Below are 12,817 nucleotides of genomic sequence, written 5' to 3'. Positions count from 1 at the left end.
CCGTGACCTGATGGGTGTTCATAACCTACTCTGCAAGGACACTGCAAGGGAAAATGGTGGCCAATGAGACTGCGGACTGGGAGATGATCTTCGATAGCCCTGACCTCTGGAGGCTGACTGTTTGGAGGAATTGAACAAGGCCAGCAGAAACGGAAAGTTCAGCTGGTCAAAAAGAGGGGACACACCATTCTAATACAAGATGGAAGGCTGTAGAAGCACCACGCAACATAGTGGAGTGTGTCCTCTGTGGGAAGGCAGGATCTCATCTCCAGGACTGTGTGGTGGTTGCTCCTAGCAATGCTGTCATGGACAGGTGCATGTACTCAGTAAATTAGTGAGGATGAGGCTTCCCTCTTGTTGGTTCATATCACTTCCCACATGCCGAATTTGGCAGATATGCCCTTAAGAATTGGGCTGACAGAGTACCGTGGTAATTTAATAACTCGGTTAATGGCTTAGTGGTCGTGCTACCAAACCCATTGTGGTGATGGTCATTGAAGTATACCCTGCATGCTTATTCTCCCAGTCCTCCCATCAACCTGGAGGATCAACACCGATCATCAGCGGGAAGTTTCCTTGCTCATGATGAGATTTCATGGGTTATGGAGTCAATGTTGAGGACTCAGGGTCACTCCCTCCTGATTGCGTACCACTGCACTGCCATCACCCTCTTCTGGTGCCCAGTCCAAGACAGAGTTCTCTGCCTGATTTTATTCTTTTTCAACTTTCCAGTAATGGCTTTGTACAGCTGATTGGCTTGCTAGACCATTTCACAGGGCGCGTACAGGTCAACCACTTTGCTGTGGATCTGCACTCCCATCTGCATGTGGAAATGGCCCTGTTTAATGCACTGTACTTGAGAGCATTGGTTAAATTATCAGACTTCAGATGGCAAGTTTCCTTAATAGGAAATTATGTGAATGTGTTGAATCTTCTGTGTATTTGTACAAAGTACAATGATAAATCAATGTCAATCTGTGGACACTTGCTTAGGATCCATACTGGATGACGGCAGACTTGAGGTTGGCAGACCACCGCAGTGTTGACCTGAGCGCTGTGCTGTTGAGAGTGCTGTTTTTCAGATAGACTTTAAACTCAGGCCCTGTTTTTCTCAGGAGGACAAAACAGAAATCCTCCTGACACTGTTTCGAAGAAGAACCAGATTCTGGTTAATGCTTATCCCACAAGCAATTTGATCATTATCACATTTCTGTCTGTGGTAGCTTAGCTGTCATGGGTAGCACTGTTGCTTCACAGCATCAGGGTCCCGGCTTGGGTCACTGTGTGCGCGGAGTCTGCACGTTCTCCCTGTGTCTGTTTGGGTTTCATCCGTGTGCTCTGGTTTCCTCCCACGAGTCCCGAAAGACAGGATGTTAGGTAATTTGGACATTATGAATTCTTCCTCTGTGTACCTGAACAGGCGCCGGAATGTGGTGACTAGGGGTTTTCATAGTAACTTCATTGCAGTGTTAATGTAAGCCTACTTGCGACAATACTTCTTATTATATTGCATACATTTCAATTGTGAAATATAATTTATTGACTGTAAAATGCTTTGAGACATTCTGAGATCAAATGTAAGATTAATTGCAAGATTTTTAAACATATATTTCAAATTCTAATTTTACAGGTTACAAATTAAATAATTTCACAAGGATTTTTCTATCTTGACTGACTCATCTGAGGTAGAATGCACTGCCTACAATTGATTGCACTGAATTATTTTGTACGTTTCACAGGTAAGTAGTGTTTCCTGGAATAAATGTGAATGTTTTGCTTTCGGAGTTATTTAGACCACCACAATTTTATTCTCTGAAGGATGCAGGGTTGGTGCTTGGCAAAACATTGAATAAAACAGATATTGACATCAAGCCAAAAAGATGCTTTTCCCATCTTACAATTGAGTAATGTGGCATATGGATTTTAGTGTCAGCGCAATGCCAGATACAGAGGCCGAACAACTGGAGGACTGTGTCTCACTGCATACCCCTGCAGCTCTTTGCAACAGGCAAAAGTACCCAACTGTACCCAACAAACCCATGCTTGTCAAGCTCAAAACTTAGGCTGGAATTTTCCACTCCCACCAGGGGCAGGGAATACCAAGGAACGGGTATAATCGCATTGCCCCCTCAGCACATCATCTTTTTAAAAATTAATTTAAGTGATGTGGGTGATGTTGACTAGACCAGCATTTATTGCCTACCCATAGTTGCCCTTGAATGTGGTGATGAGCTGTCTTCCTGACCCGCTGCGGTCCATGAGTTATCGGTACACCCACAGTGCTGTTAGAGAGGGAGCACAGTAAGACGTCTTACAACACCAGGTTTAAAGTCCCAACAGGTTTGTTTCAAATCACTAGCTTTCGAAGCACTGCTTTTTCCTCAGGTTCATCTGAGGAAGGGGCAGTGCTCCGAGAGCTAGTGTTTGAAACAAACCTGTTGGACTTTAACCTGGTATTGGAAGACTTCTTACTGTGCTCACCCCAGTCCAACGCCGGCATCTCCACGTTAGGGAGGGAGTTCCAGGAATTTGGCCCAGCGACAATGAAGATTATATTTCCAAGTCACACTGGTCCCTCTGGTGTTTGCTGCTGTTGTCCTTCAAGAAGATAGTAGTCGTTGGTTTGGAAGGTGCTGTCTGAGGAACCTTGATGAGTTCCTGCAGTGCATCTTGTAGATGGTATACATGGCTGCAACTGTGCGTCGGTCATGGAGGGAGTGAATGTTAGAGGAAGGAGTAGCAATCAAGCGGGACTCTTTTGTCTTGGATGGTGCCAAGCCTCTTTAGTGTTGTACAGCCCCCAGATGTTAGTAAAGACGGCTCTGCAAGGTCAACAGGGCTGGGTTTGCCGTTGTTGTTTCCGGCATCTAGGTTAATGCCGGGTAGTTTGTCCGGTTTCATTGCCTTTGTTTACTTCAGTGGCAGTACAACTGAGTGGCTGGCTGGGCCATTTCAGAGGGCTTTTGGACTGGTAATGTCACTGGACTATTAATCCAGAGATTCAGGGTACTAGGGTTCAACCTACCATGGCAGTTGGTGAAATTTGAATTCAATAAAAATCTGGGATTAAAGGTCTAAAGATGACCATGAAACTATTGTCAATTGTCGTAAAATTCCATCTGGTTCACAAATGTCCTTTTAGGGGCACCGGTAATCCTGGTGAACATGTATGCGCCTAATTGAGATGACACGGAGTTTATAAAGAAGGACATGGCGGAAATTCCCAACATCGAAACACCGACTAATCATGGGAGGGGACTTTAACTGTGTACAGGACCCACGGACAGACAGGCTGAATCCCAAAACGGGGAAGACCTCTAAAATGGCGAAAGCACTCAGCCTATTCATGGAGCAGATATGGGGCAGTGGACCCATAGCGGTTCACCCACCCAGCGGAGAAGGAGTTCTCCTTCTCCCTGGTAAACAATGTATGTTCATGGATCGACGTCTTTGTAGTGGGGAAATCGGTGCTTCCAGGGATATTAAGAGCGGAATACTGCGCGATTGTAATAAAAGTTTTTATTCATGTCACAAGTAGGCTTACATTAACACTGCAATGATGTCACTGTGAAAATCCTCTGGTCACCACCTGTTCGGGTGCACTGAGGGAGAATTCAGAATGTCCAATTCACCTAACAAGCATGTCTTTCGGGACTTGTGGGAGGAAACCAGAGCACCCGGAGGAAATCCGCGCAGACACTGGGAGAACTGTCTGCACAGACAGTGACGCAAGCAGGAATCGAACCCGGGACCCTGCGCTGTGATGCAACAGTGCTAACCACTGTGCTACTGTGCCACACACAATGGTTTCCCCATGGGCCCTGTTGGGGTTATGACAGAAGTAATCAACAACATAATCACAAAGGAGTAACGCCCACGTTAATGACTTGTGGGAGGAAACCGGAGCACCCGGAGGAAGCCCACACGGCCAGGGAGAGAATGTGCAGACTCCACACAGACCTCCGACCATGCTCTGCATTATGTGGGTGAGGTTGGAGATGGGCCGTGCCCAACACTCCCAATTGGAGGATGCACATGGCCCTCCTGGCTGATAAGGCTTTCTGCAAGAAAATATCACAGGCCATAGATGAATACATCACTAATAACCAAAATGGGAAGAGGGCAGCACTGTGGCGCAGGGGTTAGCACTGCTGCCTCACGGTGCCGAGGTCCCAGGTCCGATCCTGGCTGTGGGTCACTGTCCGTATGGAGTTTGCACATTCTGCCCGTGTTTGCGTGGGTTTCGCCCTCACAACCCAAAAGATGTGCAGGTTAGCTGGATTGGCCCCTTAATTGGAAAAAATGAATTGGGTACTCTAGATTTAGAAAATCAAACCCGCCCCACCGAGTAGGGTAGCTGATCAGAGACAGGAATTCTCCCAGGTGCGTGCTATACAGAATAAAATAACTTGTATTTGCATAATGCCTTCTGTGGCCTCCTCCTTCAGATGGAACATTATCCAAGATCCTGACTGTCATCTCAGGAGGAAGTAATAAAATCTCCTGGCCACTATTTAGAAGAAGAGCAAAAGAGTTTTGTCTGGTGTGTTGGCTGATATTTATCCCTCAATCCACATCACTGTAAAGAGATTATCAGCTCATTATCAGGTGGCTGTTTATCGAGGCTTGTTGGGCAAAAATTGCCTGTTGTGTTTTCTACATAACGGCAGTGACTGTACTTCACAAGTAATTGGCTGTCAAGCACTTTAGGAATTCCTGAGGTCATGAAGGATGCGATATACAACACGGGTCGTCTTGCTTTCTGTTTTCTTAAAATCTGAAGTCACTTGTTGGTACCAAAATTAAATTTACAATGTTAATAAGTTGAGCAGGATTTATCCTTCAATGTAGAATAAAGCTTTGTGGATTGAGTTTTCATGGGTCCTGCACTGTTACTCTCAGCCTCTCACACTATGGGTGGCTTTTCAGAAAACTACGCCTGTAAATTACTGTCCAGTGTTGGATGGGAAATTATCCTGCTCCTAGGATTTTCAAATCCGCAGTCCTCTGTTTGTGAAGTCACATCCAGTGATGCAGCACCTGGGAATATGCACCATAGACAACTCAGGCAATTCACACTGGCAATGTGAACTTGTGGATACTGTCTTCATTACTAGCTTCCTCAGGCTGTGACTCTGTATATTCACCAGCTGTATCATTGCAAATAACATAGTGATGATTCAGAAGAGCAAAATCAATGCTCAGCACATGAAACAACATTAAACATGCATTCTACATTTCACAGGAGGCTGAGATAACAATTTTTTCTATTTTTCGTAGCTCTGGCTGAAATTGAAGTCTTCCGTGCTCCTGGGAGCTCTGTGCACTTCCCTGGAGTGAATGAAGATCAAAGGGACCAGGCCAAGGTATTCCAATGGAAAGTATCCCATGGAAATACGGAGAATGGAACAAGTATGGGAGTGCTACAATTTCATGCAGGAGCTACAGAACCTTCCTTAATGAAAAAGTACATCAGTCGCGTTGACTTCCCATCATCAAATGGATCATCAAATGGATCATTTGTCCTTCATAATTTAACATTTTTAGATCAGGGTCATTATATACTTTTCATCAATTTACAGAATACCACTGTTCGAGAAGTTTGGCTTTGGATAATAGGTACGTTTTGCCTCTTTTTTCAGTAGCAATAATTTGAATTATGGCAAAAAAATTAAGGTTTTCATCACTGACAATATATTGGTGATTCAGTCAGTTATCAGTAATCACACATTGGTGAGTGAGTCTGATCAAAGAATCATAGAATTGTTGCAGCATGGAAGAAGGCCATTCTGCCCATCATGTTTCTGGCAGCTCTCGGTTGGTTCAGGTCCCCTGCCCTTTGTGCAGTCCTGCAAATTTGTTCTCTTCAGATAATAATCCAATTCCCCCAAGAAAGCCATGTTTGAATCTGTCTCTACCACACTCTTCGGCAATGCAAACCAGACCTTATACACTGATTGCCAAAAGAAAATCCCTGTATCACCATTGGTTCAGTCGTCATTGACCTTCTGGTTCTCAACTCAAATGGGAACTTGTTCTCTCAATCTACGCTGCCCAGATCTATCTAGATTTTGAATACATCTATCAATTCTCCTCTCTGAGGAAAACAGACACGCCTTTGCCAATCTATCCACTTAACTGAAGTCTCTCATCCCCAAAACCATCTTGCAAATCTTCCCTGCATCCTCTCTGAAGCCTTCACACCTTTTTTTTAAAGTGTAGTGTGCAGAATTATACATAATTACTCCAGTTGAGGCGGAACTAGCATTTTTAAACTACCAGTTAAATAAACAAAAGTCAATCGGGACCTTATTGGTCATTGTCTACTTTTCCTGTTACATCCTTCTCATGAACATTAGGGTCATGACTGCATAGAATCATAGAGTAATAGAACCATAAAATCATAGAATCATAGAATCATAGAATCATAGAATCATAAAATCATAAAATCATAGAATCATAGAATCATAGAGTCACAGAATTATAGAATCATCGAATTATAGAATCACAGAGTCATAGAGTAATAGAATCATAGAATTTACAATGCAGAAGGAGGCCATTTGGCCCATCGAGTCTGCACCGGTCCTTGGAAAGAGCACCCTATTTAAGCCCACACCTCCACCCTATCCCAGCAACCCAGTAACCCCACCTACCCTTTATGTTTGGGACACTAAGGGTAATTTAGCATGGCCAATCCACCTAACCTGCACATCTTTGGACTGTGGGAGGAAACCAGAGCACCCGGAAGAAACCCACGCACACATAGAAAGAATGTGCAGACTCCGCACAGAGAGTGACCCAAGCCAGGAATCAAACCTGGAGCTGTGAAACAACAGTGCTAACTACCGTGCACCGTGCCGCCCATGTGCTACCGAGCCATCCGTCAATACGGAATCACCAAATATAGCTGAGCAGAGAGACCCACATGAACACAACTAGTCAATCCAATTCAAAATCATCGCATCATATAGAAATAATGCACAAATACAGCTGGAGCCGCATGTGAAAAGAAAAATTGTTTATTTATAAAATGAATCGACATTCCTCCAAACTCACGAATGTGGAAATCTCCCATGTGAATCCATGCCTGACAAATGGGGGGCAGGATTCTCCGTCGCGGCTGATGAGGGAGAGGGAGAGGAGTTAGGACACGGAGAGGAGCGACTGTGGGCTGCCGGCCAGACACTGGCCAGGTTGACTCGGGTGACGGAAGCCCTGCCAGGGCTGGGGAGTGGGGGGATGGGGGGACGGGGGCGGGGTGATGGGGGAAATGGGCCATGTGGTCAGGGTGACCAGGCACGGACCGCCATTGCCGTGGCCTGAAGCACAACCATCTTGCTGCACATCCCACTGACCACCCACATGGGCCGCTAGTTCTGCAGAGTGACACCGGCCATATGGGTGCCCCCGCCACCCCACCATCCGTCATACCCCTCACCACAACTGGCTGCCTCCCGCCGGTGGGGCATCAGGTAGGCCACCCAGGGCAACGTCCACTGTAGCCCCTATGGGGGCATGGGCCACGGAGCATACCTCCGGTAAGGGCAGCGCCAGCCGATGGTACCACTGGCAGCCGGGACAGGCGGCAGGGCCAGGGTCACCAATGTCCAAATTACCAAACAGCACGTCTTTTGGAACTTGTGGGAAGAAACCAAAGCACCCGGAGGAAACCCACACAGGCACAGGGAGAACGTGCAGACTCCACACAGACAGTGACCCAAGCCGGGAATCGAACCTGGGACCCTGGCGCTGTGAAGTAACAGTGCTAACCACTGTGCTACCGTACCTAACCTGCTAAAATGTAAACGTTGACCCCCTTCTTGAGGGTGAAAGAACTGTACGTGAACAGATTCCAAAGCACCTAATATAGTTAAATTTCAGTGCATTACTAAGGGAGTGCTGTATTGTTGAAGGTGTCATTTTTCTCCGATGACTCTTTAAACTGAGGTCTAGATTTCCTGTTCCAATGATTCAAGTGGAGACTGAAGATCCTGTTTCAGGAGTGGCACGGTGACACAGAGGTTAGCACTGCTGTCTCACAGCTTTAGGGGCCCGGATTCAATTCCGTTCTTGAGTCACTGTCTGTGTGGAGTTTGCACTTCCTCCCCGTGTCCGCGTGGGTTTCCTCCGGGTGCTCTGGTTCCATTCCACAGTTCAAAAATGTGCAGGTTAGGTAGATTGGCCACGCTAAATTGCCCCTTAGCAGCCAAAGTTTAGATGGGGTTGTGGGGAAGTGGGCCTGGGTGGGGAGCTCTTTCAGAGGGTCGGTGCAGACTCGATGGGCCAAATGGCCTCCTTCTGCACTGTGGGGATTCTATTCTTCAAAGACCTGAAACTTCACCTTTTGTCTGTTCCATTTTCTTGTTAATCCTTTAAAACCACATTAACTGACCATTCATCCCATTCCTGTTTGTGACAAAACAGTGGTCAAATTCACAACCATGTTCACCACACTGCAACTTTAAAAATAGCTGTGAAACACTTGGGGATGTACTGTGTATGTAATAAAGTGTTGTATAGAGGCAACTTTTCACAATATACATTAACGATCTGGAGGAAGGAACTGAAGGCACTGTTGCTAAGTTTGCAGATGATACAAAGATAGGTAGAGGGACAGGTAGTATTGAGGAAGCCGGGGGGTTGCAGAAGGACTTGCACAGGCTAGGAGAGTGGGCAAAGAAGTGGCAGATGGAATACAAAGGGAAAAGTGTGAGGTTATGCACTTTGGAAGGAGGAATGGAGGCACAGACTATTTTCTATATGGGAAAAGGCTTAGGAAATCAGAAGCACAAAGGGACTTAGGAGTCCTTGTTCAAGATTCTCTTAAGCTTAACGTGCAGGTTCAGTCGGCAGTTAGGAAGGCAAATGCAATGTTAGCATTCATGTCGCGAGGGCTAGAATACAAGAGCAGCAATGCACTTCTGAGGCTGTATAAGACTCTGGTCAGACCCCATTTAGAGTATTGTGGGCAGTTTTGAGCCCCATATCTAAGGAAGGATGTGCTGGCCTTGGAAAAGGTCCAGAGGAAGTTCACAAGAATGATCCCTGGAATGAAGAGCTTGTCGAGGATGGTTGAGGACTCTGGCTCTGTACTCATTGGAGTTTAGATGGATGAGGGGGGATCTTATTGAAACTTACAGGATACCGCAGGGCCTGGATAGAGAGGATGTTTCCACTTGTCGGAAATACTCGAGCCAGAGGACACCATCTCAGACTAAAGGGATGATCCTTTCAAACAGAGATGAGGAGGAATTTCTTCAGCCAGAGGGTGGTGAATCTGTGGAACACTGCCGCAGAAGGCTGTGGAGGCCAAATCACTGAGCGACTCGATGGGCTGAGTGGCCTAATTGAGCACCTATGTCTTACGGCCTTATGGTCTAAAATTCTCTTGCAGACATTTTGCTGCTATGTTGCACTTAGAGATTTCATTGCAAATTAAGATTTTAACATCACAGTTCTTTAATCAGTATTTTTTTCTCTTCAGATGAACTGGCAAAGGCTTCAATATTGAGCAACTCCAGCTCTCTCGCTTCCACCATTGCGCTGACCTGTGATGTTTCTGGAGAACCCCAGGGGTATAAATGGCAGAAGGACGGAGGGGACATCTCGCAGCATCACCGGCTAATCAATGGGAACAGAAGCCTTATTATCCTGAGCTCTATGAAAAGTGACTGTGGGAACTATACCTGTATCGCAGTCAATCCCATCAGCTCTATCCAGGCAGACTACATATTAACCATTTATGGTAAGCTTGATTTATAGATGAAACTTTGAAGATAAAGTGGGACCGGAACCAATGTTCTCGGGGGTGTGTTTGCTAGTGCAGTTGGGGAGGGTTTAAACTAATGTGGCAGGGGGATGGGAACCGATGTAGGAAGTCAGTGGGGACGGAAACAAAAGGCAGGAAGGGAGAGTGTGTAAAGCATGACCAGAGAAAGCAGGGCAGAGAGCAAGGAAAGCCTACATTAAACGGCATTTATTTCAATGCAAGGGGCCTGACGGGCAAAGCGGATGAACTCAGGGCATGGATGGGCACATGGGACTGGGATATTATACCTATGACTGAAACATGGCTAAGGGAGGGGCAGGACTGGCAGCTCAATGTTCCGGTGTACAGATGCTATAGAAAGGATAGAACAGGAGGTAAGAGAGGAGGGGGAGTGGCATTTTTGATTAGGGAGAACATCACGGCAGTACTTAGAGGGGATATATCCGAGGGTTCGCCCACTGAGTCTATATGGGTGGAACTGAAAAATAAGAAGGGAGAGATCACCTTGATAGGACTGTACTACAGGCCCCCAAATAGTCAGCGGGAAATTGAGGAGCAAATATGTAAGGAGATTACAGATAGCTGCAAGAAAAATAGGGAAGTAATAGTAGGGGACTTTAACTTTCCCAACATTGACTGGGACAGCCATAGCATTAGGGGCTTGGATGGAGGGAAATTTGTTGAGTGTATTCAGGAGGAATTTCTCATTCAGTATGTGGATGGACCGACTAGAGAGGGGGCAAAACTTGACCTCGTCTTGGGAAATAAGGAAGGGCAAGTGACAGAAGTGTTAGTGAGGGATCACTTTGGGACAAGTGACCATAACTCCATTAGTTTTAAGATAGCTATGGAGAATGATAGGTCTGGCCCAAGAGTTAAAATTCTTAATTGGGGCAAGGCCAATTTTGATGGTATCAGACAGGAACTTTCAGAGGTAGATTGGGAGAGACTGTTGGCAGGCAAAGGGACGGCTGGTAAATGGGAGGCTTTTAAAAATGTGTTAACCAGGGTTCAGGGTAAGCACATTCCCTTTAGAGTGAAGGGCAAGGCTGGTAGAAGTAGGGAACCCTGGATGACTCGAGATATTGAGACTCTGGTCAAAAAGAAGAAGGAGGCATATGACGTACATAAACAACTGGGATCAAGTGGATCCCTTGAAGAGTATAGAGATTGTCGAAATAGAGTTAAGAGGGAAATCAGGAGGGCAAAAAGGGGACATGAAATTGCTTTGGCAAATAATGCAAAGGAGAATCCAAAGAGCTTCTACAGATACATAAAGGGAAAAAGAGTAACTAGGGACAGAGTAGGGCCTCTTAAGGATCAACAAGGACATCTATGTGCAGAGCCACAAGAGTTGGGTGAGATCCTGAATGAATATTTCTCATCGGTATTCACGGTGGAGAAAGGCATGGATGTTAGGAAACTAAGGGAAATAAATAGTGATATCTTGAGAAGTGTGCATATTACAGAGGAGGAGGTGCTGGAAGTCTTAAAGCGCATCAAGGTAGATAAATCCCCGGGACCTGATGAAATGTATCCCAGGATGTTGTGGGAGGCTAGGGAGGAAATTGCGGGTCCCCTAACAGAGATATTTGAATCATCGGCAGCCACAGGTGAGGTGCCTGAAGATTGGAGAGTAGCGAATGTTGTGCCCTTGTTTAAGAAGGGCAGCAGGGAAGAGCCTGGGAACTACAGACCGGTGAGCCTAACGTCTGTAGTAGGTAAGTTGCTAGAAGGTATTCTGAGAGTCAGGATCTACAAGCATTTAGAGAGGCAAGGACTGATTCGGGGCAGTCAGCATGGCTTTGTGCGTGGAAAATCATGTCTCACAAATTTGATTGAGTTTTTTGAGGGGGTGACCAAGAAGGTAGATGAGGGCAGTGCAGTAGACGTTGTCTACATGGACTTTAGCAAAGCCTTTGACAAGGTACCGCATGGTAGGTAGTTGCAGAAGGTTAAAGCTCACGGGATCCAGGGTGAGGTTGCCAATTGGATTCAAAATTGGCTGGACGACAGAAGACAGAGGGTGGTTGTAGAGGGTTGTTTTTCAAACTGGAGGCCTGTGACCAGTGGTGTGCCTCAGGGATCGGTGCTGGGTCCACTGTTATTTGTGATTTATATTAATGATTTAGATGAGAATTTAGGAGGCATGGTTAGTAAGTTTGCAGATGATACCAAGATTGGTGGCACAGTGGATAGTGAAGAAGGTTAGCTAGGATTGCAACGGGATCTTGATCAATTAGGCCAGTGGACCGACGAATGGCAGATGGAGTTTAATTTAGATAAATGTGAGGTGATGCATTTTGGCAGATCGAATCAGGCCAGGACCTACTCAGTTAATGGTATGGCGTTGGGGAGAGTTATAGAACAAAGAGATCTAGGAGTACAGGTTCATAGCTCCTTGAAGGTGGAGTCGCAGGTGGACAGGGTGGTAAAGAAGGCATTCGGCATGCTTGGTTTCATTGGTCAGAACATTGAATACAGGAGTTGGGATGTCTTGTTGAAGTTGTACAAGACATTGGTACGGCCACACTTGGAATACTGTGTGCAGTTCTGGTCACCCTATTATAGAAAGGATATTATTAAACTAGAAAGAGTGCAGAAAAGATTTATTAGGATGTTGCCGGGACTTGATGGTTTGAGTTATAAGGAGAGCCTGGATAGACCGGGACTTTTTTCCCTGGAGCGTAGGAGGCTTAGGGGTGATCTTATAGAGGTCTATAAAATAATGAGGGGCATAGATAAGGTAGATAGTCAACATCTTTTCCCAAAGGCAGGGGTCTAAAACTAGAGGGCATAGGTTTAAGGTGAGAGGGGAGAGATTCAGAAGGGCCCAGAGGGGCAATTTCTTCACTCAGAGGGTAGTGAGTGTCTGGAATGTGCTGCCAGAGGTAGTAGTAGAGGCGGGTACAATTGTGTCTTTTAAAAAGCATTTAGATAGTTACATGGGTAAGATGGGTATAGAGGGTTATGGGCCAAGTGCGGGCAAATGGGACTAGCTTAATGATAAAAACTGGGCGGCATGGACTGGTTGGGCCGAAGGGCCTG

At 45.9% G+C, this 12,817-nt stretch overlaps 1 protein-coding gene across 1 annotated transcript in view; it reads left to right on the top strand.

Annotated features, from left to right (window-relative positions):
* The window catches only part of LOC140390329 (uncharacterized), a 103,022-nt gene that overhangs the window by 49,577 nt on the left and 40,628 nt on the right, over positions 1-12,817 (top strand). Inside the window, exons 3-5 of the mRNA XM_072475394.1 lie at positions 1,631-1,739; positions 5,281-5,619; positions 9,485-9,745. Coding sequence (XP_072331495.1) covers positions 1,691-1,739; positions 5,281-5,619; positions 9,485-9,745 — 649 coding nt within the window. The 5' untranslated portion in view covers positions 1,631-1,690. The remainder of the gene's footprint in view (positions 1-1,630; positions 1,740-5,280; positions 5,620-9,484; positions 9,746-12,817) is intronic.

Source organism: Scyliorhinus torazame, chromosome 14 (genome assembly GCF_047496885.1).
Source record: "Scyliorhinus torazame isolate Kashiwa2021f chromosome 14, sScyTor2.1, whole genome shotgun sequence".
In the NCBI taxonomy this organism is placed as follows: Eukaryota; Metazoa; Chordata; class Chondrichthyes; order Carcharhiniformes; family Scyliorhinidae; genus Scyliorhinus; species Scyliorhinus torazame.
The sequence above is the reverse complement of the archived record's forward strand: the minus strand, read 5'-3'. Positions and strand labels throughout refer to the sequence as shown.